The 27247-nt window shown below is 38.0% G+C and overlaps 2 protein-coding genes across 3 annotated transcripts in view; both read left to right on the top strand.

Annotated features, from left to right (window-relative positions):
* Window positions 1–27247, top strand: part of LOC135231273 (LIM zinc-binding domain-containing Nebulette) — a 429820-nt gene that overhangs the window by 315367 nt on the left and 87206 nt on the right. The window lies entirely within an intron of this gene.
* Window positions 1–27247, top strand: part of LOC100670710 (nebulette) — a 90018-nt gene that overhangs the window by 3959 nt on the left and 58812 nt on the right. Inside the window, exons 3-5 of the mRNA XM_064283219.1 lie at window positions 6681–6785; window positions 10078–10188; window positions 19552–19662. Of these exons, the coding sequence (XP_064139289.1) occupies window positions 6681–6785; window positions 10078–10188; window positions 19552–19662 (327 nt within the window). The remainder of the gene's footprint in view (window positions 1–6680; window positions 6786–10077; window positions 10189–19551; window positions 19663–27247) is intronic.

Here is a 27247-nt window from a genome sequence, read left to right as displayed (position 1 = left end):
GTCAGTGAGCAAGATAGTCGGTAAGTGAGGAGTGGGTGTGTAATTAAGAAGTAACTTCTTTATTTTCCGTCAGTATTAGTATTAGCAATGATTTTATATGGAGGACATGCACATGAACTTCACTTTGAAGTTCTTATTTCTGCTATATTGTCTGCATGACTAGATGGTTATATAAAAATGCGTATTGGAAGCTGCACCAATCAGGAAGCTAAAAAGTTTAAAAATTGAGGACTTGCCACACTGAGTTAGACCTGCTTTGCAGTCAAATCTGTGTTATGTCCCTGATAGTGGCCCATCTATTACTGTTCTATATATAATATAGTACACAGTTCTTTTCCATGCCCATGATCTTAAACACAAAGGAGCCCCGGTGGTGCAATGGTTAAGTGCTCAGCTGCTAACCAAAAAACTGGCAGTTCTAACCCACTGAGTGACTCCTGACAATCTGCTCTCATAAAGATGATAGCCAAGAAAACCCTGTGGGCAGTTCAACTCTGTCACATAGGCTCACTGTGAGCCAAAACCTGCTCAATGACAACCAACAACAACAGTCTTAAAAGCTAAGGGCAAACCTTCAAGTATCTTAGTTTTCTTTTATTATCCATTATATCTCAAAATGTTATCCATTTATTTGCCTGAGCCTTTTTGTTTGTTTGTTTGAAGGCAATTTTGTTTTCAGGCTCTGTCACCAAGTCAATTTGGTGTAGTGTTTGCCTCCTTTGTAGAGTACTGCGTCTTGAAGCTTGAGAAACAGACTCACATTCTGTTGTTTGACCAAGTCACACGCAGCTGGTGAGCCACAGACCCAGGTTTGAAACAAAGGTCTGCCTGACTCCAAAGCCTGGGCTGCCATCGTGTCCTTCTTCTGCAAGCATCCCATATGCAGTATTGTATGCCTTTCCACCGTAAGCCTATACCATAGGTTCTGTCAACCTCAGTTCAGAGGTAGTGAAACCAAAAGCCCAGAGAGGTTGAGTACCTTGGCCAAGGCCACCCGGCTGGTCAGAGGTGGGGACAAGTTTTAAGCTGAGGTCTAGCTGAGTCTGGAGCCTGACTTATAGCCACTTCCCATTACCCAATATTGTCGAGTTGATTCTGACGCATAGTGACCCTATAGGATAGAGTAGAACTGCCTCATAGGGTTTGCAAGGAGTGGCTTGTGGATTCGAACTGCTGAACTTTAGGTTAGCAGCCAAGCTCTTAACCACTGTACCACCAGGGTTCCCCACTTCCAACTAGACTTTATTTTTTAGATAAGAAGGGTGATTTTATGAGTTTCTCTTCATGGAGGAGCCTTTCTACACTCCCTTCATCGTTCTAATTTTCCCTCTTTGGACCTCTTCCAGCTTTTATGTGTCTTTATTGGAGTGTCATAGGCTCAGCTGTACACAGCATTCCAGATGAGGATGACCTGTGATAATGACCGGGGCTATGTTTCATTTTTGCTTCTAGCACCCTTTGTGATGAATTTCTTTTAGGGAGGGGCTGGAGAAAACTATTAGCTCATTCTCAGTGGGACATCATCCTCAGTGACTCTCCTGATTTCTGACTTGTAGCTGATAGCTGAGGGGCCATCATCTTTTAATAGTAGTTTGAATTATTTTAACCTTGCTAGTGATGAATCTAAGCTGTAGTTTTCTGCCCTCTTGCATGGCCCTTTGAGAGCTTCTGCAGTTTATCTCCTTCAGTTTGGCATTTCACTCTCCTTGAGAGCTTAGGGTCATCGGCAGACCTGCAGGCTCTGCTGTATCAGACCCTTGCCAGATAATTTGTAAGAATGTTAAGATTGGTCTAGATATCGGTCCTTGGAGGCCTGCGATGCTTAGAAATCTCCACAGAGAGAAATGTCAGTTTCTCAGGTTAAGTGGCTCCAGTTTGGGGATCAGTATCAGATATTTTTCTTTTCTTTGTTTTTGGTCCCACCTAATTTCTGCTTTGCACTGACTCAGTCGCACATTATTGCTTTTCCCTTTGCATAGTTCACTTCCCAATTTTGAAAGATTTTGTTTCTCTGGGGCAGCCTGTTTTATTTTCTGTTAGCCATGTCAAGCTTTTTATGTCCCTGGATATCCTTTCTCTGATATTCAGTCCTGATTGTCAAACATTTCATCAATTCATTGAATAAATCAACCCTATTGACTATATTGAGCAATCAGAATCCTGGATTTAGTAGCCTCCTGTCAGGCGGTCATAAAAAAACATTGTGTTTTGTATGTTAATTGGAAATTAGCCATAGCAGTCTTATGCAGAGAAAGTTTGGCCACATCTGCATGGAGCTCCTGACTCAATATTTTGGTTCAAACTTTTTGAGGGTGTTCATCTGCATGACAGCAAAAAGAACATTTTCCAGGCAAATGAACATTGCTTGTTGCGGGTAAATCCGTCCAGTGCTGAAAACATTTGATTCTATGGCTACCCCTGCAGAGAAAGCACTGCCTACGTTAGAGAACCTGAGAGTGCAGCCTTGATTTTGACCCCCTACTCCTGTTAATAGGAGCCCTGGTGATGCAACGGTTAAGCACTTGGCTGCCAACACAAAGCTTGGGGGTTTGAACCCACCCAGTGGGTTCACATAAGAAAGACCTGGTGATCTGCACCCATAAAGATTACAGCGCAAAAAATCCTGTGGGCAAGTTCTCACCTGAACGCGGGGTCCCTGTGAGTCAGGATCAACTCGACGGGCATCTAACAACAACAATAACAACCTCTGTTAACAAATAGTAGTGAGCCAGAGTTCTTTCTTCCAGGGTTTACTACACTTACCCAATAAAATTTCATTTGTGAAAAGACTTTCTAGGTGCTTTTGGGTGAGAATGCTTGTAAAAGGAAATATCCCCAAACATTTCCCCATCTGTCATTCAATTTCAGCCATTAACTCATTATACTAAGTTAAAGAAACTAGGTCAGGAGTGGGCAGCAATACTGAACTAATTTTAAACTCTAATTGTAGTTCAAACAGTGATGTTAGTGGATGTAGTCAAAGCAGAAAGTAATTATTTGGGGCATCTTAATTATCATAAAATCATCAACTTGGCCTTTTTTTTTTTTTTTTCAATTTGAAAATAAGTAGGGGTTTTGTATTGGGTCTGACTGCAGATGGCTGCAAATAACAGGAAAACCCTAATGTGTGGCTTAACACATTGGTGCTTCCCCCTCCGCCCCCCCCCAACACACATATGAAACCTGGGTGTAGGTGGCCCAGTCTTGGATGTTATCAGTCTCTCAGGTTCCTTTCTTTCCACTCCACCTTCAGTAATCATGGTGGCTTGTTGCCTTATGATAGCATCGTTGTTGCTGCATCTCTGTGATCAGGCAAGGAAGGAAGCGGAAGGGCAAAGGGGCAAAGGAAACACTAGCAACACTGCTGAGAAGACTTCCACTAATGTCTCATGGCCAGAGCTAGACACCTGGCCTCCCAGACCAGTCATTTGCCAAGGAGAATGAGTTGACCATGATTGATCTAGACCAATTTATCATCTGAGGCTGGGGTAGAGGCCTGGCTACTCTAGGATCAGGTGCTCCAATGAATCCCTTCATGTTCTCTTAGCAGGGAAGGAGGTGTCGGACAGACAATCTAGCCAATAGATGGCGCCTACCTGAGGTTATAAAATGTAGACATGGGTGGCATAAGCGGTTTGCACTTGAGTGCTAACTTGAAGGTTGGCAGTTTGAATCTCCCAGCAGTACTGTGGAAGAAAGTCCTGGTAATCTGCTCCCATAAAGATCACAGCCAAGAAAACCCTATAGAGCTCAGTTCTACCCTTTGACACAAGAGGTTGCCATGAGTCAGAATCAACCCGACAGCATTTTTTTTTCACCAGAGGTTGTAAAATGTAGACATTATTAGGAAAGGGCTCTTTACTCAGTAGTGCAAACAGTTAATGTGTGTGGCTGCTAATCGAAAGGTTGGTGGATCAAGTCCACCCAGAGGTACCTTGGAAGAAAGGCCTGGCAGTCCACTTCCAAAAAATCAGCCCTTGAAAACCTTATGGAGCACAATTCTACTCTGAAACATGTGGAATCGCCATGAGTTGGAATTGACTTGACAGCTACTTGGTTGGTTATCTACTCAATGATTTTTATTTTACCCAAGACTTTGTGTCATTCACAGATGCAGTTCCTTGTCACCTTTCTTTACCCATTATCCTGGCCTGAGAAGGCTACTGATTTGTGGCATTCAATATTTATATAAAAATTTAAAATCATTTTCTTAATGCCCTCCTATCATATCGGAATTGACTCGATGGCACTGGGTTTTGTTTTTTGTTTTTTTTTTCATCATATAACTCATTAGAGATCTCACACACACGTACACACACTCGTGTATTTATATCTTTTAATACAGACCCAGGAGAGAAACGGAGATCACATTTATGCCTGAAGTATTTGCCTGTGTAGCAAAGGAAGTAAATACTTCACTCTTATCCAGTGCTCCTGTCCTGAACATTCCACTTATGTCAGGGCTTATCAGAGGCCTGTAGCCATAAGTAAATACCACCGCAGGGAAGAATGTGAATGTGATGGGGAAAAGATGGTGGCAAAAGATAAAAATAATGAGCCAAACTCAAGCCTAATGATAGGTTATTTTCTCTCACACTTAATTATGTAACGGACCTTTTTTCTTTTTCTCCTTATGATCAAAATAGCCTACTATTTATCATACTGCCATTAACGATTTAATTACTAGTGACTGAGGAGGGTGATTTGCAGAAACCTAAAATTATGACTAATCTCTGAGAAAAAAAAGTAATTTAGTGCTCAGATAAGATAAATATATTTCTAATGTTGATTTCATGAATAAAGCAAATGCTTAATGCGGTAGACGTTTAATATCTGAGAGCAACAGCAGTGAAATGATGGTATTTTGAAATAGCTTTACTTAGTGTGTGCCTGTCCGGCTATACCTCACGTAAGATAATTCTCTTCAGATGACGTTTGCATGTGGTAAAAGCTCTATATGATGCTAGTGTGTAATGTCAATATTAGTTGTGTTCTTTTAAAACCAGGTAGTATATACAATTAAACTTCACTCTGGGGTTATAATTATTAGAGAAAGCATGTAATTTATCATCTGAACTGGGACACTTTTATTTTCACATAAGTATTTACAATTTTGGGTGAATAAACATGACTTTATTACAGGGTGATCTAACTTTTAGCAAATTACCTTCATTCTCTCAACTAGTCCTAAATTTTGCCTTCCCAGTTTTCAGCAATTAACATGACAGTGGGGTTGTGTTTTGGATCCTTCTCCATGGTTCCTGACTTCTTTTGGGCTCATGTGTCCATGTGGGGCCTTCCCCCAGAGTAACTGTTCTGGCCTCTCCCCACTCCCAAGGGGAAGGGGTGACTCAGTTTACTAGTGAATTTGGGAGGAGAGATGAGCCGGCTCAGCTAAGCCTTTCTGGGCTTTGTCTTGCTGGTGTGCATACTCACAGGGAGGCGGCATTCAGCTCTCCACCATGTGGCGCTTTCTAGTCAGGTTCTGCTATCGGTAGGGGAAAGGAAGAGGATGGAGAGACCAATACATGTACACAAATTGGGTCTGTCTGATTTGGGGGGAATTAATTAGTAATAGAAGGAGCCCTTGGCTGCTAACCAAAAGGTTTGAACCTACCCAGTGGACTCCACCGGAGAAAGACCTGGCAATCGGCTCTTGTAAAGATTACAGCCTAGAAAACCCTATGGGCTGTTCTAGTCTGTCATATAGGGTCACTATGAATTGAAATTGACTTGATGGCACGTAACAACAACAACCATCAGTAATGGTGGGCATTAGTGCGGTTCACTGATAGAATTCTTCCCTTCCATGTGAAAGACCAGGTTCAATTCCTGACCAGTGTACCTCATGCACAACTACCACCTGTCTATCACTGGAGGCTTGTGTGTTGTTATCATGCTGAACAGGTTTCAGTAGAGCTTTTAGACTAAGGTGGACTTGGAAGAAAAGCCAATGAAATCAGCCAGTGAAAACCCTGTGGATCACCGTGGTCCAGTCTGTAACCGATCATGGAGGTGCCCCAGGACGGGGTAGCACTTCATCCCTTTGTGCATGAGGTCCTATTGAGGCTGCCATGAGTTGGGGGTGACTCCATGAAAGCTAACCACACAACAGTTAGTAACAGGAAGCCCATTGTGACCTCAATTTTAATCCTCCAATTCAGTATGTATAAGCAATAAGGCTAATATTAACCTTCATCTGTTTAGTTCCTGCCTCTGTTTCTTAACTGGTTACATCTCTCCTAATGGACTTCTCGTTTTCTAACTTGAGGGTAGGAAGCTGTATTTCTGTTTGATCATAGGCATAACTGTTCAGGTCAGTGGCTTAAAAATAACAATAAACCAGAACACTTGTTTAGAGTATGTTTAATGATTTCTCTGTGTAAGCTGGGCAAACCAGGAACTATAGTCACCATGGTTCCAGTATACCTGGTGCTGATCCCTAAAGACAACTGGGTCCTCAGTTATCTAAGAAGAGTCTTTCCTTGATATGCCTCATCACCTTTGCAGTTCTGTGGTGGGTATCAGTTTACTTGATTTGGTTTGTTTTGAAGCTTGTTCTACATTTGAGAATATACTTTAGAAAATAGGTTTTATCAACCTCAATCTTCTGTTTAATATAAGCTCATTAAAATTATTTTTCTATTCTAAAATGATTTGTAAATTATTCTCTTTTTAAGATCCATTATAAAGAAGAGTATAAAAAGTCGAAGGACAAGTGTACATTTGTGACGGACACTCCTATGCTAAACCATGTAAAAAATATTGGTGCATTTATTTCTGAGGTAAGGTCCCAAAAACTTGCAAAATGACTTGAATTTTAGTTTTTCTCTTTATATAGATAAAAGGCTATGCATTCAAGTTGGAGAATAATATTTTTGAAGGAACCATTCATTGACTGTTGAATTAGTATAACATTTTATTTGAAGAGCATTTTAGAAATTTTATGTTGACTAGAAAGACCAACTACAATAACATTCATAATGTAATAATTTATATTTCCAATTAATTCGTAAACAATCTTTTATTATTTTGCAAAAATACAAATATTTGTATTAAAGCAAGTCAAGACTTTTAGTTTGTCAAATGGCTAATGTATAGTTGACACAGTAATTAAGGAGATGATTTATTTTATTCTTAAGCACTATGGGAACTGGATAATTATTAGTAGTGCCTTTTACTGGTGGCCACACATAACACAGGGCACAGAGTCAGCACAGATCAAATATTTTGGATATCTATATTTTGTTTCTCAATAATATTACAGCTTTGTTATTAATATTATATACTAGTAATTTTATTTTCTATTATGATGCATAAAAATAAGCTGAAGCTATTTAGCAGGCATGCTGTTTATTCATGTATTAGCCATTGCTTTCTTAAGAGAACCATCTGAAGAAAAGTGACTTCAATGTAGTTCCTTCTTTTTTTGTATAGAAAATCCTTCCACTTTCTTGTGCTTTATTTGCATTTGGTAGTAGTTAAACCATGTGAACTTTCATATATAGAAATGATTAATTTCATATGGTTCAACCTCAGTCTTAAGCCCTTTATCTCTTTAGTTTTCCCAAAAAGTAGAAAAGGAAATTTTGTTCATATAGCCTACATAACATGTAATAAAAATCCACACAAGCCTAAAGGAAATATGACAATTTTCAGATAATCCATAGGGGGTCTTAACAGTAGTTTTTTTTTCAGTAATCTTTGTATTCTTTTCAATGAGCATCTTGCTTGGAATTTCTCAAAATTGTGTTTATAATTGAATTCAAATCATTTGGCTTAGGAAACGAATTACAAGGCTAAATTTAAATGAAGGAGAATCAAGGTTAGATCAGAATTTGTAGGGGAGAGAAATGTTGGCAGACCTTTGGGTCCCTCTTCCTCCTTTCCATTTCTCCCATCCCTGTTATTTATTTAGGATGATTTTCTACTCTTGCTGCATCAGACTTACCTGGGGCTTTTAAAAACACTGGTGCCCAGGCCATGTACTGATTTAATTAGATTGGGGTGGTACTTCAGGTATCAATATTTTTTAAGAATTTCCTCTGGATTTAATGTGCAACCATGGTTAAGAGCTACTAGAGCACTTTGTGCTGTGTGACAAATTTGGGAGAAACATCGAAGAGATCTGTATAACGATTGTAATAGCTTATAATGCTAGCTTTATAATTGTTAAAACCAGTATCTTTCTATGCACTATGTCAATTAACTCATATAGAAATTGATGTATTTTTCTATACATGGTTGATATATTTTATTATATACATTCATATTCTGACTCCAACCCTTATTTTTATAGAATTACTCTCATGAAGGAATATTTTTATACAATTAAGTAGAAAGCACTGGAAAAATAGTTAATTTTAGCCATTCCATTATTTTCTTAAGAGACTTATTAGATATGAACGATTGGATATCATTTTGAAAATAAGTAAAATTTACCAGCCAGTTCCATAAAATGTGGCATCTTTGGTAAATAATTTTAAATCAATTTAAACTATTTTGGAAAAGGATAAAACTCTGTTAAACAGAGACACCTGTCTATTATGAAATCACAGTGAGAAATGCACCAGGTTCATTTTTATAGCTGAAAAATCATACAGTCTCTTTCTGAGAGGACTTAGGGCTGCAATTTATGTTGCATGGCCAAGTGCAAAAATGTTAACAGTGATTTCCTTCATGAGACATTCTTGTGGTCTGTGAATAGATCATTTAGAGGAGATAAACTTGAAAAGAGAATGAATAAAATAGTGTTGTAAATGACTGACCTCTAGTGTTTCATTAGCTGTGTTGGAAAAAGATCAACATGATCTTCAGATTATTTTTGGTAATATGAAAAAATTTTGAGGAAAATTGGTAATGTTTCTTTTAGTAAGTAATAGAATTGAATGAATATTTCTGGAACACAAAGACTTATACAGGATATGTGCTCAGTAAATCAACACTCAGATCTGATTCTTAGTGCAAGTCATATTAGGGACTTATCTATAGAGTGTGAAAAAATGTGATATTGTCTATTAGGTATTAGATATGTGTTTCTCATGTGCAGAGAAATTCTCAGTATTCTCAACTATTCATTGATTTTTTTTTTTCCCCCTGAAGAAGTTAACTGTAGAGAAAAAAAAAAAAAAAGGAAGTGGGGACTCTGTTGTGTTTCCTTGAACCTAACTTTCCAAAGAGAAAATAGTGAACAGGTATTTCTCTTTATGAGTAATGAGCGAGATTTCTAGAGACAGTGCAGAGTTGGATGGAGAAGCACAGAAACAACAAAAAGCACCTCTATCCCCCGTTACACGGGGCCAGTAATGGTTCAGCGGTGGAATTCTCACCTTCCATCAAGAGACCTGAGTTCAATTCCCTGCCATTGCACCTCATGGGCAGCCACCACCCGTCTGTCAGTGGAGGCTTGCATGTTGCTGTGATGGTAAACAGGCTTTAGCAGAGCTTTCTGATTAAGATAGACTAGGAAGAAAGGGTTGGCAGTTTACTTCAAAAATCAGCCAGTGAAAATACTATGGATCATAATGGTGTAATCCGCAACTGGTCATGGGGATGGCAACATTTCTTTCTGTTGTGCATGGGGTTGGCATAAGTTGGGGGCCTACTCAACCGCGAGTGAGAATGACAGTATTACCCATTGTGGTAGAGGGAGCTTAAGAAGACTTAAATGAAAGGACACGATCCTTTTCATTCAGGTTCTAGACAGTAAATTCTAATGACTTGTATTTTCTTCAACAACTCAAATGTTCCATTGTTCTCAAACTTTTTATTCATGGACCAAACAGATGAAGCTGTCTATACACACAAATAAATTTAAATTTTAGAAATGTGCATGGGTTTAAATGGAAAATAGTTATTATTTTATGGCTTGTGTCATTTAAATGTTTCTCCATGATAAATTGGATTTATTATGTATTTTTTCAGACTATGCTTGTCAGATCCAGTGTCTAAAATGGTTTTTAGATTTTTAAATTTATTCTGTTTCTGAAGAAAGTTTCTTTTTATTCTTTTTCTGTATTCATGGTAAAAGAAATAAGGAATGTTTATTTATTTTTTTCCTTTTCTTTTTTTCCCCAGGCCAAATACAAAGGCACCACTAAGGCAGACCTTTCCAACTCTCTTTATAAGCAGATGCCGGCCACAATTGACAGTGTCTTTGCGAGAGAAGTTACGCAGCTTCAGAGTGAGGTATTGTTTTCCTAAATTGTTACGTAATTATGCAGATCATATATATAACCTTTTATAAATTATTTATAATTTTTTTTAAAAGTTGTTTACCTTGGATATTAAATATTGAATGAAAGTTGGAAACAATTGGTTTATGTGTTGTCTGTAGTCTCTGATGAAATCACAGAAAATGAAAAGAACATGCAAGCTTATGCCAGTCACATAATGCTGTTTTTTCCCAGCCCCATTCAGCATTAAAATATAGAGCATATTTTAATCTCATTGTGACAGTTTACTTAGATGAGATTCTTGGGGAAAATATTAACCTTTTCTCAGATTTGCTTGTGATCCGGAAGTGGAAAAAGTTTCAATAGCTTGTTAGCAGTCACGTAAAGAGTTAATGGTTGATTTCTGGATTCAAGGGTCTGTGCTCTATCACTTAGACCAGCAGCTCTGAATTTTCCTGCCTGTGGGCTCTGGCTTAACCAAAGGAGACTCCATCAAGGGGATGCAGCTATCTATTTTAGTGACCATAAATTGCAGAAGAACTTAAAAATTGTCATATAAATTCATTTTGAGTATAGGAGTTTAGGGGTGATTTTCCTTAATAGGACATCAGCATATAAGGCATTCTTTATGTATTTATTGTATTTCTTAAAATGCAATTTAAAAATAGAATATTTCATCTCTTTCTCCCTTTGGTGCTCTTGTTTTGTACCCTTCATGGTGCAATCTGATTTATTTTTGTTACATTATTTACCTGTTACCTGCCTCTCTAAGCTACGTGAGAGTAGGAACCTCATGTGTCCTGTTCCTGCTCTGCCCCTTGGGCTTTTAAAACAGGGTCTGCACCAGACGGAGTGTTCAGTAAATACTTATCAAGTGGAGTGGATACTTGTTGAATTTCTTGAGCTCCTTTTTGAGAAAATTCTTTCTGCCACATAGTTTACATTCTTCATGCTAAATTTTAGTTTAAAAATAACACACTGAAGTGCTTACTATGTGCCAGATGCTGTGCTATGCATTTCAGGTATATTTATGGCATTTAATCCTCACAACAACCGTATGTTAATGATCTGGAAACTGGGGCACAGAGAGGTTATGTAACTTGCCCAACATCACACAGTCAGTACATGGCAGAGCCATTTACATAAACATGAGTAGTCTGGCTCCAGAGTCTGGGTTCTTAACCAGACCACCTTTCCCCCCACCATTTTTCCCCCACTTTTTCTTGTTAGACACATTCACTTCTTTCTCTGAACTCTTCTTACATTTTAATAGAGGATACCTAGATAAATTTAAGAGTCTGAAAATAGATTAAAAACTCACTGCCATAGAGTCGATTGTAACTCATAGCAACCCTGTAGGACAGTAGAACTGTCCCTTAGGGTTTTCAAAGCTGTAGTTTTTACAGAAACGGACTGCTACATCTTTCTACCTAAGAATGACTGGTGGCTTCAAACCACTAACCTTTCAGTTAGCAGCTAAGCGCTTAACTACTGTGCCACCAGGGCCCCTTCTGAGAATAGGCTACTCTTGAAAAAGACTGAGCATAGCTGTCCTTTGCAGAACACCTTGAAGTACTTGATTATTACATATTTAAACATCCACTGTGCACCCAATTTGGCAGTAAGCTAATCTCAGCAATGTAACATGAGGCTAAAAATACACCATGTCGATGTTGAGGTTCTGCGTGGCTGACCATGACTAATATGCCCTTTATCTTTCCTGGCAACATCTGGTTACCCAGACCATTTACTGATATTATGGACTACTCCATAAAGCAAATAATTATAACACAATATTTGATATGTGACAAGCAACACTTACGTAATAAAAGAAAAAATCTATTCTTATTTTATGCTTACATAAGTACATGCAACATAGAAATTAAGATATAATAATAACCTATATTGTATATTTTGGAATCTGTCTTTTTTTTTTTTTTGCCAGAATAGGAATTCAGTTACATTGCTGACGTGTGTTATCATATAGTAGAATATATACCACTGGGAAAGATATGTGTGCTTTATAGTAGCAATGCCCCCACTGTAATTAGTTACTGAATTTGTTATTAAGGAAAATCCTGGACTCTGTATAAGGTATCTCTTTCAGTGATTTACATAATTTTAATAAGATTTCTTTACGTTTGTATACATTAATTTTATTTTCAACAACATTTTAATTCTTAGAAACTTTACTTGTTGTCTTAGGCTGGGTTTTCTAGAGAAGCAAAACCAATAAAGCGTATAAATATATACAGAGAATATTTCTATTAAGGAAACAGCTCATGAGGTTATAGGGGCTGGAACATCCCAAGTCTGTGGGTCAGGCTGGAGGCTTCTCCTGATTCACGTAACTGCAGGGGCTGACAAACCCATCATCGGCAAGTCATACAGCAGGGCTCTGGCTCAGAGGTTGCAAAGACAGATGAATCCCAAAATCGGCAGGCAAAACATCAGGTAAGGTGCTAGCTCAGGTCCCAAGAGCTGGAGGTTAGATGAATAGGAGCCAGCTGCAGGATCCAGAGCAAGCAAAAACCCACCAACCTTGCCAGAGAGTCCACCTATTTTGGATGTAGGCCACGGCCCCAAGGAAAATTCCCTTCAACTGATTGGCAACTCACAGAGGATCCCATCATGGAGGTGATCACATTATATCAAATCTTGTCATGGAAGTGATCACATCATCATACATCTGTCAAACTACATCATAACTGCCAAACCAATGAGAATCATGGCCCAGCCACATTGACATGCAACCTTAATGATCATACCTGGTAATAAGAGTCACAAGAAAATAGTAGATTTATTTGACAGTATCTGTGATAATTAAACCACTGTGCTTTTACTGTGTCCTAATAGTATCAGGTTTGTGGTAACCAAAATTAGAATATTCCCCCACTTGTCTGTCAGTTCGTTGTACCATGGTGGCTTATGTGTTGCTGTGATGCTGGAAGGTATGCCACTGGTATGCAAATACCAACAGGGTCACCTGTGGTGGACTGGTTTCAAAAGAGCTTCTAGACTAAGAAGACTAGGAAGAAGGACCTGGCAGGCTACTTCTGAAAAAATTTGCCTGTGAAAATCTTATGAGTAGCAGTGGAAAATTTTCTGATATAGTGATGGCTCAGGACCAAGCAACTGTTCGTTCTGTTGTACGTAGGATCACTGTGAGTCAGAACTGACTTGATGGCATCTAACAACAATAACAACAAATTAGAGTATTAGACAAATTGTGGAATTTAATGGAGTTCCAAGTTCTAATGAAAAATATCCTGAATTTATGCTGCTGGTGGGAATGTAAAATGGTACAACTATTTTGGAAAATCATATGGTGCTTCCTTAAAAAGCTAGAAATAGAAATACCATACGATCCAGCAATCCCACTCCTAGGAATATGTCCTAAAGAAATAAAGAGCCATCACATGAATAGACACATGCACACCCATGTTCATTGCAGCATTGTTCGCAGTAGCAAGAAGATGGAACAACCTAAGTGCCCATCAACAGGTGAATGGATAAACAAACTATGGTACATATACACAATGGAATACTACACAACAATAAAGAACAATGATGAATCTGTGAAACATCTCACAACATGGGTGAATCTGGAGGGCATTATACTGAGTGAAGTAAGTCAATCTCAGAAGGGCAAATACTGTATGAGACACTATTATAAAAACTCCTCAAAAAGTTTATAAACAGAAAGAAACAATTCTGATGGTTACTCAGGAGGGGATGAGCGGGGAGGGAAAAACACTAACTAGACAATAGATGAAGTGGTAACTTTGGTGAAACGTAAGACAGTACACAGTGCTGGGGAAATCAGCACAACTTGACCAAGGCAAGGTCATGGAAGCTTCATAGACACATCCAAACTCTTTGAGGTACTGAATTACTGGGCTGAGGGCTAGGTACAATGATCTTGGGGGACATCTAGCTCAACTGGCATAACATAGTTTATTAAAAAAAAGTTCTACATCCTACTTTGGTGAGTAGCGTCTGGGGTCTTAAAAGCTTGTTAGTGGCCATCTGAGATACTTCACTGGTCCCACCCCAACTGGAACAAGGGAGAATGAAGAAAACTAAAGACACAAGGGAAAGATTAGCCCAAAGGACTAATGGGCCACAACTACCCCAGCGTCCACCAGGCTGAGTCCAATACAATTAGGTTGTGCCCAGCTACCACCACCGACTGCTCTGATAGGAATCGCAATAGAGGGTCCCCAACAGAGCTGGGGAAAGATGTAGAACAAAATTCTAACTCACACACACACACACACACACACACACACACACACAAAAGATCAGACTTACTGGTCTGAGACTGGAGAAACCCCAAGAGTATGGTCCCCGAACACCCTTTTAACTCAGAACCGAAGTCACTACTAAGGTTCACCTGTCAGCCAAAAATTAGACAGGTCTATAAAACAAAAAGAGACTAAATGGACACACCAGCCCAGGGGCAAGGATGAGAAGGCAGGAGGGGACAGGAAAGCTGGTAACAAGGAACCCAAGTTTGAGAAGGGGAGCGTGTTGCTGTGTCGTGGGGTTGGCAACCAGTGTCACAAAACAATATGTTTAATGAGAAACCAATTTGTCCTCTAAACCCTCATCTAAAGTACAGTAAAAAAAAAAAAAAAAAGGAAAAAAACTGCCCTAAACTTTTGATATTATAATAAAATATTATTTTAAAATGACTTTGTTGTAAATATTTTCAAATGCTTAAATTCAACTAGAGTGATAAGGTGAAGTTTGCTAGATTAATATTTCCTTACAGAAAATAACTAATAAGAAGAAATGTCTTAAGAGATGTAGAGGTTTTAGAAGACCATTTTATTAAATACCCCTCATTAAAAAATTTTGTCGACAAAGGTCGCAAAAAAGATTCTGAAAATGGAATGGACTGTGCCATGAAGGAAGGCCCTGGGCGGGGGCAAACAGTAATGACCTAAAGGTTGGAGGTACTTCAGAAGAAAGGCTTTGGAGACCCACTTTTGAAAAATCAGCCATTGAAAACCCTATGGAGCACAGTTCTACTCTGACACACTTGGATCACCATGAGTTGAGTTGATTTAGTGGCAACGGGTGCCATGAAGTGGTGAGATCCTTCTCACTAGGGAGGCTCCAGGCAGAGGCTAAATAATCCTTATCAGAAAAGTAATACAGGCTACTCAGGCCTCTGAACTGAGGAGGTTTGTGAGAGTCTATGTTTTTTATCTATAATATCCCCAGGGCCCACTTTCAGGAGTTTCAGACGTATCTGTACTATCTATATGGTACTTATATAAAATGTAATGTATATTAAAAGTATGATATATACACATATATGTATATGTAAGATATAAAAATATGCTACAAGATCAAATATATAAGATGAATGTATATATGACTTCAGTAAACATATTTATATGCAAAATACTTAAGACTATGGCGAGTGGCCTCCATTATTTAGGTGTCTGGTACCATAGCATGGAAACCCTGGTGGTGTAGTGGTGAAGAGTTATGGCTGCTAACCAAAAATGTCGGCAATTGGAATCCACCAGGTGCTCCTTGGAAACTCTATGGGGCAGTTCAACTCTATCCTGTAGGGTCACTATGAGTCGGAATCGACCTGACAGCAACGGTTTTACGGTACCATAGCAATCTTAGTTCTCAGGATATGTAGAGAACAGTATTAACCTAGGGAAATGCCACACAGTAATGACAAATCCTAAGAAATCAAACTTACAGAAAATTTATTGGCTTGACATAATTTTCCATTAGCTATTTTAAGGGAGAAAATTAATATGATAAATTAAAGTTCAGCTACCTCCAATTTGATGTTATCTTGATTCTAAAGTGGTACTTAGTAACAGCTATAAATGAAATGACTATTTTAATGCTGCGAGTAGAAAATTACATAGCCTTTTAAAGAAAGAGTGCTTTTAAAAATTGTACTTGATGACTCACCATTTCTGTGATAACCCACAAAATAATCAGCTGCATTGGTTATGTTTATGGAGCCACGAGTATGATAGTCTAAAACACGCAATAAGCTAGGCATCCAGCAAAAAAAGGAGTCAGACATACGTTAGCTTTTTTTTTTTTTAATTAAGAAATAGGAACAAATTTCATAGACCTTTGTTACTTGATTTTCTAGACTGAGACCACCCATTAAACTCCCCTCCCCCACCCAAAGTTATAGAATGTAATGGAACTGAGATAATGAATATTCTTAATAATGGAGGTTCTAAATGGATTTCCTGTTTAACATAGTTAATTGGTAAAAATTTAAAGGTTTAGATACCCTGATGGATTAAATTGATGGACAGACTCTAACAAGATGAATTAAAACCTGTTGCACTGAGTCGATTCTGACTCATAGTGACCCTATAGGACAGAGTAGAATTGCCCCACGGGGTTTCCAAGGCTGTAATCTTTACGGAAGCAGACTGCCACATCTTTCGCCCATGGAGCAGCTGGTGGGTTTGAACCTCTGACCCTTCACTTAGCAGCCCAGTGCTTAAACACTGCACCATCAAGGTTCCTTAACGAGGTGAATTACACCTGGAATAATGTGAGGTGTTACATCTGAGTCTGAATAATCCACCCAATAAATACACAAGGATTGGATGTGGGACACCCCACGTGACTGGGAAAGACTAAACATGATTGAAGGGCATTAACTGACAGGAATCTCAACATATGGATGCAGAAATAGCATTTAGCACATGGAAGGTGATAACTCGGTTTAAATTAACCAATTCTAATTAGGATTGGTTAGACTGTATCTGGAACTTTGCGGGCACTTTAGGAAAGAGTTGAATCAAATAAAATTGTGGTGAGGAGAGCATGTACTGTGTACAGGGCCTCAGTGCCTTAATTCATGTGGGTCATCTGGAGGAAGAGAAGTCATTGGCTGCTGTGTTCCCACTTTCGAACTTCTGGTGGCGCAGTGGTTAAGATTTCAGCTGCTAGCCAAAAGCTTGGCAGTTTGAATCCACCGGCTACCCCTTGGAAACCCTATGGGGCAGTTTTACTCTGTCCTGTAGGATCGCTATGAGTTGGAACCTACTAGATGGCAACTTTTTTTTTCCCCCTTGTGAATTGAACTTTTTCTGTATGGCCGATTAGACACAGCTATGGGAAGATAGTTCAGGGTTGATTAATGGAAGAACTTTCTATCAAGACTTTCAAAATTTGAAGACTGATGCCTCAGTTTGAGTTCTTTTCCAGTAGAGATTTTCGAGAACAACCAGGTAGGGAGCCAGAGAGGGGATTTAAACATTGATAGTTGTACCAGATGACTTAAAAAATATATATATATAGAGAGAGAGAGAGAGAGAGATTTAATTATTTTATTTTTAAAAATTAGTTTTACAATTATTTTAATTCTTTAGAAAGGTATAGTATCTAAGTTAGGTGAGTGGCTAATTCTGTTTGTAAAAATCCGTAAGGAATTTTAGTTCATGAGAATGTTTAATAAATTTATTCGTTCTTTTAGTAAACATTTATTTCGTTTCTAGTCTGTGCCTTTCTCTAGAATTAAAAAAAAAAACAGGATATTAAAAGATGCTCAAGATACAGACCTTGCTTTCAAGGAGCTTGTGTTGGTAAAAAGTTTTTGTTTGAGTTTAACTGTATTCTTTTTCATGGATAATTTTTGTTCTTGGTGAAGATGGTTTTAGTTTTTCTTGTTAAGTTGCTTTATTCTCTTATTCCAAGTATTTCCAGCCCCAATTAACATCTTTTTATTAAACTTTTTATATTTTTAAAATTATCCTTTCATTCATTACTATTTAATTCTCCTTCATTCAGCTATTCATTTGTTTATTTATTCACTTATACAGCAGGTATTTCTTGATGCTTATTTTGTGCCAGCCACTATTGTGGGTTCTGAGGATTCAGTGAACTGGATAGTTATGTTCTAGTAAGAGACCAAACCTGTTGCCATTGATCCGATTCCAACTGACAGCAACCCTATAGGACAGAACAGAACTGCCCCGTAGGGTTTCCAAGGCTGTAATCTTTACGGAAGCAGACTGCCACATTTTTCTGCCATGGAATGACTGGTGGATTCAAACTGCCAGCCTTTTGGTTAGCAGTTGAGCTCTTAACTCTGTGCCATCAGGGCTCCTTCCAGTAAGCAAAGACAGAAAAAAAGCATTTATACAAAATTAAACAAAGTAATTACAAAGTATGAAGGAATTAAATAGGACAATGGCATAGATTGAGAGTAGAGAGGCAATTCGGTTGCTGTTTTTTGGATCTTCTTTAATTTCTACTTTGTTGAGTTTGGCTACATTGACCTCTGAGATATCTTTCCCATGCCTCGTCTCCATCCCAGTATGGAACAAATTTAACCTAGTGGTAATGGATCCTGTGGTATGATCTTTGTTTCTCCAACAGCAGACAGGGCTTGACATATCTGAGCATTTTCCCGCATGTTATATTTCTCCAAAAGATTTAGGCATTTAATGAGGTTTATATTATTTTACAGCTGTGTCTACATAAAATCATAACAATTTTTATTTAAAAGTGAACAATCCACTTTTAAATATTCTATCATTTCCCCACACCATGTCAGTTGTTTTCTTAAGGTTTAAAGTTTGAGCACATATAGCCCTAAAAGCTCTTGGGTGTAGAAGATTTCCTAAAACTATAGATGAGATTTAAGCTAGATGAATATGATTGGGGATTTTATCTTTTGGTCAAGGATGTTTTGAAATAACAGAGTTAGAATTAGGAGCCTAAACAAAAGCACTGAGAGTAAAGCATCATATATATTATCTTGTTATGAGGCTTAGGCAAAGGTATATAAAATCCTAGTAAAATACTGACGTTTAATAGAAAAGAGTTAAAAAATAATTTTTTTTGAATTTTGATGAAAGTATACACAGCCAAGGATGCACCGTTTCAACAATTTCTGCATGTACAATTCGGTGACATTGATCACGTTCTTCAAGTTGTACTACCATTCTCACTACCCTTTTCCAGATTATTCTGCCACTTTATCTTAAACTCACTGCCCCCTAAACTTCCCATCCAACCTTTCAAGTTGCCATTGTCAATTTGATCTCACCTGGATAATTCTTTAAAAGAGCACAATACTCAAAGCAGACTTACTTTACTAATTGAGATAAGCTATTTTTTTTTTTTTTTTTTGGTTTAAAAAAGACTTAAAAGGCTAGTGTCATTTTAAAGTTTAAAGATGATCTCAGGGCAATAGTTTTGGTAGTTCATCCAGCCGCACTGGATCCAGAAAAACTGGATTTAATTAAGCTTTGAAATTTTGTTCTATATTTTTCCCCCTTTTGATCAGAATTCTGCTATAGACACAGATAAGAATTTAATAAATCTCTAAATAAAACTGACAGTCTTTTTTGTGTTTTTTAAGGTTGCCTACAAGCAAAAACATGATGCTGCCAAGGGATTCTCAGATTATGCCCATATGAAGGAGCCACCTGAAGTCAAACATGCCATGGAGGTCAATAAACACCAGAGCAACGTAAGGAAGCTCATTCACCATAGTTTTCTGAAAAATTGTTAGTTAACCCACATAAGGGCTTATGAATATTCTGTTCAAATTTAAATATCATTGCAATCTCTACTCAAAAAGGAAAATTTTAATTTCTTTTGTTTTTATCTCTCAGTGTTTTGTCACAGGTACATATGAGCTATTCTGTCGAAAGCCCTTAAAACCTCCCTGAATGCCTTTAAAATGTCAGGTACTTTCACACATTGAAAATTCTGCTTTGGACCAGACAAATATGGATCTTTTAAACCTATAGAGTTATTAGCATTTCCTAGAGCTTTTTTGACTTGATGCTGAATTCATATGGTTTTCAATCTAGAATTGCACAAGAACTGGGGAAACAAAAAACCCAAAACACATATTGGACTCGATGGCCCAGGGAAGAAGACAAACTCCGTTACTGTTTCTTTTGGATTTCTGTGGGGAGCAAACTGTCAAACTTCTTAGACCCGTGGAGGATATGAAAGCAATAGATGTCTAACAGAAGACAAGAGGGAGAAAGCTGTCCTGTTGAAAATTCAGTTCTTTGGTTATAAGTTAGCAGCTACATCGATCTTTTCATGCATTTGCTCAATGACCACTATTCTGATGGCCTAGAAGAATTTCTTCCTGAAATCCAAGGGCAAGCTTATTTGTCTCCTCATCACGCATTCTTTCCTCTCCAAAAGAATGTGTGACCAGTTCGTCAGGCTCTTCATGGATTACCATACATTAAGATAAAGTCCTAGTTGAGTCAAGAAATCTTTTCTTTGGAAAGTACCTTGAAACATCCTTGTCACCTGACACAGAGCCTGTCCTCCTCGCTCATTCTCTTACTGAATGGGGCTTTGCTGGCTCTGCACCCTCAGAGCCCAGCCGTGCTGAGGTCGACACCAGCGTCTCTTTGCAGGTTGGCAACAGCTATTTGATATTAAATTGTGGCAGGTCGGTGTTTAATAAAAGCTGAGTGAGGTTTTGCATTCTAACCTAAATGTATAAACATATGGCAATGCCAAAGTGGTTTTCTAGGATGGTTTAAGATTGATAAGAGAAAAAGAAGCTCCTTGTCTGTGATCACTTAGCAAGATCATTTTAAGGGGATGCTTCATAAGAAGTTACTGGGTTATAAGAACTGCTTGCTTAGAGAATAACTATAATCATCAGAAAAACCACTGAGCACTGCTGTGCCCCAGAAGCTGTGCCAAGATTTTTGTCATGTCCAGTTCTCACAAAAATGCTGTGCGGATTCCCATTTTATAGATGAGGAAAATGAGATGAAGGAATCACACTCCTAAGCCTGCTCTTTCTGTTGCACCACGCTGCCACCCTCTTAAAGGTCACTGGCTTTGAGTCAAGATTTTAGATTGAATTTTAAAAGTGAGGAGCAAACTAGGTTATCATCAGAGTTCAGATCAATAGATTGAGTGCAATACAGGAAAGAATAACTGAGCCAGCCTGAGCTTGTGCTGTCTTGATGCTGAAGAGACTTTGAATTTACACAGAAGGCCATGGGTTTGAAAGTGGTGGGGGTGCTCTGGGGTGGGGGCTGGATCCTGGGAGGCCCCTTCTAGCTCTATAATTCAATGAAATTCAGATATGGAACTTCCTTATCGTAGAACCCTGGTTATTATTTTAACTCTGCCTTTTCTTTTGAAAGGTCTTGGATTGAGGGATTGAGGGAATAGGAGTATAAAGCCCTTTTCTCCTGCATTCAATACTGTGTACTTATGGGAGAAGGATGTTTACTTACACTCCTCTGCCAACTCGCTTCAACCTTTACATGCAAAGTTTGTACGCATAATAGGATTTAGAAAGTGTTTAAGACTATTTACTCAGATTTAAAGTCAGAGTGATATTTGTATTCCACCTGTGAAGTAGTTGATATTCCTCTAGAGTCAAGCCACTTAGAATAATACATTTGTTGTCCCTACAATATGAAATTTAATATAGGTCTTCAAAGCCACAAGGAAAATAAGTACATCTCTTGGTTCTTTTTTTTTTTTTTTTGATTCAGTGGATGGTTCTACAGAATCTACATGAAAGACAAAACCCTTTCTCCCATAAAACATCGGTCCAATGAAGTCCATTTGCAGAGAGTTTACTAATAGAATGACCCTTTTGTAATGTGGAATGTCACTTTACACCAGGGCTATAAATGACTTAATTTAAAATAAAATGTGTTGTTGCATGTGCACCTGATTTACCTGGAAGCAATGAAAGTTAGCATCTTTGCTTACCTTTTATGTTTCCACCAGAATCAAGTCAGCTTTCTAGTATAGGCCAGAGAAGCAAGAAACCGGGATAATTTCAGTTCAAAGGAAAATCCCTACATCTCATTTTCGATTTTAATTTTTGCCTCCTTTCTCATCAGACCTTTTGTTAATACTGTCATCAGAGGGGCAAAGGGAATGATTTTTCTCTCAGACCTTTTCTCTCACTTACATATATAGAGATGTGAATAAGCAAAAGAGGACAGGGAAAGGATTCTTCGTGACTTTCCAGCTGGTTTCTCACTGCTGAAATCAACTGAGTTCCAAGGCAAAGAATATTCTGGAACTGGTAGTGTCTTCCATCACGCAACAATTTAATGACCCCACAATAGGAGAAGCAAATTCTCAGAAAGCCCTCCATGGAGCAGATACTAGGATTTGGAGTCAGGCCAGGGTTAGAATGCTTGCCTTGGCAGTTCTGTGACTGGATGGCCTTGGACAAGTTACTTGATGTCTCTGAATCTTAGTTTTCTCAGTTTGACAATGATATCAACCTCACAGGGCTCCTGTAAGTAATACAGGTGATAAAATGTGTAAAGGGTCCTGCAGAAGTGCCACTCCATAAAATACTAGACCTATTTGGTCCTCTTCCAGTGTTTTAAAGGATGATTTGAGATTTTAGGGTGATATCATAATTAATTTAAAATAGTTTTTAAAAATTAGATTTATAAAATCAATACGAAATTTATATTAAGTAGTATTCAGGTCAGAAGGGCATATTCAAAAGGTTCCTAAACACATATAACTACCTATTTTGTTGATACTGTGATTAAAATTTAATTAAAAACAGCCAATCTAAATCCTTTTGAATCTTAAGGGACATAGCCCTGCCAAATTTTTCTGATGTAATTAGAAACACTGGAGATATTCTGTCGTGTTACTTTCCCCTAAAGAAGGGCTTGTAATAAAACCCCCACTTCCATTATTTGTTCTCATCAATCTTATCAGAGATGTGAAGTGCAATAGTTCTGAAGTAACTTGAAGAAAATTTTAACCTCTGGTTTTAAGTTTTAGAAATAATGTGGTTTATACAGACTTGTGATGGAATCGAAGTGGTAAACTTTTCCAAAACACCATATCGACAGCTGATTCAATGTGGATTAGAAAACTATTCAGCAGGGAAACAGGAGACTTAGTGTTCTTTTCAGGAATGATAAATGTACTGCCTTAAAATTAATAAAAACTTATCAGTAGACAAAATTTCTATTCCACCAAAAGTGAAAAAACTTAAAGATCAATCAGTAAAATGATACTGGAAAAGTATGTATGGCTCTGTGTGACTCCTTGGTGTGACTTACAGTACGTTGCCTTAGAATTTAGTATTAAAAATAGGTATATTATTATTTTCTTCATCTCCAAGTCAGAAGACTTAGTAATACCTATTGTTCCTCCTTTGCAAGATTGTGGCGACGATCAAATTAAAACCCTATTGCTGCCAAGTCAAGTCTGACATATAGCAACCCTATAGAACAAAGAAGAACTGCCCTGTAGGGTTTCCACGGAGCTGCTGGTGGATTCCAACTGTAAGCCTTTTGATTAGCAGTCTGAGCTCTTAACCACTGTGTCACCAGGGCTCCTAAATCATGCATAGGAAACCTTTTTATCAACTATAAAATCTTTATAAACAAGGACAATAATAATTATGATGATAAACTCTTCTAGATGCAACTCCATATTTTACTCTATCTTTTAGAAGATTGAAAACATTTTTGTCTTCGGATGAGTGTCAGATTCTATATTTGCTCATCTTCAAAATATTTGTATTCTGTTATAGAGATATGATATCTACAATTTAATAATTTAGGAGTTTTTATCTGCTGCATGGCTAGACAGAAATAGCCTCATTAAGACAGAATTTCTGATCCACATGCCTATTTGCAAAAACCTGGAAGACTTCTCTAATGTAAGATGATGACAAAGGATCTCTTGACAAGGACTGAACAAGCGCTTTAAGATTATAACTTTATACAGGTTACATGACACACTTCTGTTCCACAAACCTACAAAATACATGCCCTGTGTAGTTTCTTCTCAGCGAGGAACTCATTTTAACCCACCAGCAGAACAGCAAAGAGAATGGTTCTGGGCCAGTTGGATTAGTTTTGTTTAAGGTCTTTGCTCTTACTGCCCTTAGCTCCCACAGGTGTATCTGTCTCCAGCTTCCTCCAAGCTCTCAGTCTTTGCCTCTCTCCAAATGCTTGAATTTAACTTTCAGGATACTCAGTATGGAGGTTTTGCTTTCCTCTCGTTTATTAACTCATCTATCAAGGACAATAAAATGAGATGAAACTATAAGCTGAGGGACAAAGTGAACATGATGAGGTAAGGAAAAAATACAAACAAATTTTGATAGAATTAAAGTCTTTATTGAAAACAATAAACAGATTTGACACTGCAGAAAAACATGAAATGGAGGCTATTCAATCAGGACTCTCTAGATTTAGTAACAGAAATGTGTCTTAAATTAGCTCAAGTAAAAAATAAGCATTTATTAGTTTACGTAACTGGAAAATGCAAGCAAACTCTGGGTGTAGCCAGATCCAGAGGATTGATAGTATGGCCAGAACGCTGCCTCTCTCTCCATCCTTTGGCTCAGCTTGCTTCTATATGACTTCACTTTCAGAAAGACTCATACCATGTGGGCTCAAGATGACAGCTGGTGTTACCAAACTTAAATCATCCTCGCAGTTGCTGATGCCAGAGAAAAGGAAAGTAGCCCTTTTTCTCTAAGCCTCAGATCCTTTGAAGGATTCTGTCCTCCTTGGGTTCTGTTTCTGCCCTTTAATTTACCATGGTTTCTGAAGGGATGAGGTATCTGATTGGACAGCCTGAGTCACATGGTCACTGCTGTCTCCAGGAGGATAGGCTGCATTTGCCAGTCCCACCAAGTCACCTAGGGAAGGAAGAGGCAGTTTCCAAATAAAAAAATATGCCAAGCAGACAAAAGAAAATGAACACATGCACACTATAAAGCAATGATTCAGGAAAATGGCCCAGGATACATGGAAAAGGCCAAATAAACAAATACGGTGAAAAAAAGACAGAAGGAAGAGATCAAGAAGTAATACCTCTAGATGTTCCTGAGGAAGAAATCAGAATCACTGTTTGCTGATAAGATTACATATTGTTAACTTACAGAATTAACAGCTTATCTTGGGCACAAGATAAATATATAGAAATAACAATTAAATGATAATTACAGGCTTGTGTAGGACCTATAGAAGAATATGATGAAACTTTATTGAAAGGTTTCATTGAGCTTCATCGAAAGATTTAAATGGAAAATTATAACATGCTTACCTTTAAAAGACTGAAATATTAGAGATATTAAAAAAAAGAAATTTCCCTAAATCATTTTATAGGTTTAATGAAGTCCCAATTAAAAAATCCATTTTTTTCCTTTGTGGAATTTACTAAAATCATTTTTATCTCTTAGTGAGAACAAATAGTTAAAAATTCAGTAAAATTTGAAATACAACAGTAGTTAGGGACCTTGGTTTGACAGATATTATGGCTGTTTAAAAAAATTCACAGTCCTGCATTTAAGATATACATGACAGAACAGTGAATGTTAAGTCCTTAGTGTTGTTGTTGTTAATTGCTGTTGAGTCAGTTCCAACTCACAGAGACCTCATTGTGCAGAGTAAAATTGCTCCATAGGATTTTTAAGGCTGTGACCTTTTGGAAACAGATTGCCAGACCTGTCTTCCAAGGTGCCTCTTGGTAGGTTTGAACTTCTCAATCTTTCTGCTAGTAGTTACACCACCTAAGCTACCCTCCTTAGCATGATAAACAAACAAAAAGGTAGAACTGCCCCATAGGGTTTCTGAGGCTGTATCTTTAGGGAATCAGACTGCCACATCTTTCTCCCACTAAGTGGTTGGTGGGTTCGAACCACTGACCTTTCAGTTAGCAGTCACGCTCTTAACCACTGCGCCACCAGGGTTTCTTCTTAGCTTGGTACCTGGTATATAATAAATGGTCTAAAATGAAAGCCATTCCTACTACTACATACTACTGCTTCTTCAGGTTCTTTGCTATGCTCTCGGGACACAGTAGGGAGTAAAATGTTAAATCAGATAACAAGCCATCATTGACTCTCAAGCTTGTACCCATCCGGGGTTGATGATTTTCGGGAATATTTTCTCTCTCTCACTTTATTCAAAACAATATTATATTGGACATTATATTATCATGAGAAGATTATCTGAAGAATAGAGGCCAACCCACTGTTCAGTAAAGCTGGAAATTAAGGCTTAAATTTATTCAGGAAATAAGAAAATTTTTTTTTTTTCTATTTTATTCTTTGACCTCCCACTGACAAACCACTGCTCTGCTGTGCCATGTTTTCATTCTCCCCAGGTTCTGACAGGCTTCAGAATGGAGCAAATACATATTGCAAGCGTTTAAGAAATGTTGGGTGAGCTTCAAACCTAAGCAATGGGTTATGTCTTGGAAGATGAGTAGTATACTCAGGGAGCCATGTTGCCGTGACTTGTGTATTCAAGCGTCCTTGCAGGCTATGAAAATCAGGAACTTGTTACCCTTGAATTTCTCCCAATGTAAGCCCCCTTCCTGCAGAATATCCCCAAGCAGTGATATTCTAGAACATCTGACTAGTAACCAGGCTCCCATGCTTTTCTCCTGTGTGGCTCTGTGGTGTCCTCTTGTTTGAATTTCCACCTCATGTCAATCTTAATATTTGTTTTGAGTCACATATGCCGGCCTCTAATTTGCAATTTACATGGATGATGGGGCCCTATTCAATGTCCTGCTCGTGTGCCTTTGTGCAGTTCACCTCTCCACGCAGTCATTAGGCTGAGCAGCATATAATTAGGTAACCGATGTAAAGTGTAGATTTCTGAAAGGTTGCAGTTCTTTTCAAAAAGTAAGGGTTTCCATTTTTTCCTCTCATTCTTTTCTAAACAAAAAGACATTCCCCCCTGTGGTTTTCATATGAATGGCGTAACTTAGGAGCAGCCTGTAGGTGGGTAGTAATTCTGGTTTGTTTTCACCTGAGAGCCAGTTTTTGTTTTCATAGCCTGTGTTTAACCCAGTGTAGGCTAAGGTTGATTGGCCATCATTTGCAGCTGACTGTCTTGCTTTTTGAAACCAATGAAATTGGCCTATTTTAAATCCCTAAAGGTTTAACATTTATCCAACAAAATAACTCGTTTCAGCTCATTTTTAAATTTCTTTTGCTACTTGTGTGTACAAAACCTACCCAAAATTACTTTTTAAGATAAAGCTTATAAAAATATAAATGCCATCAAAAACAGATGTTCTTGCTGAAATTATACTAATTGTGT

Source organism: Loxodonta africana, chromosome 4 (genome assembly GCF_030014295.1).
Source record: "Loxodonta africana isolate mLoxAfr1 chromosome 4, mLoxAfr1.hap2, whole genome shotgun sequence".
NCBI classification, from domain to species: Eukaryota; Metazoa; Chordata; class Mammalia; order Proboscidea; family Elephantidae; genus Loxodonta; species Loxodonta africana.
This window is presented reverse-complemented; position numbering and strand designations above follow the sequence as displayed.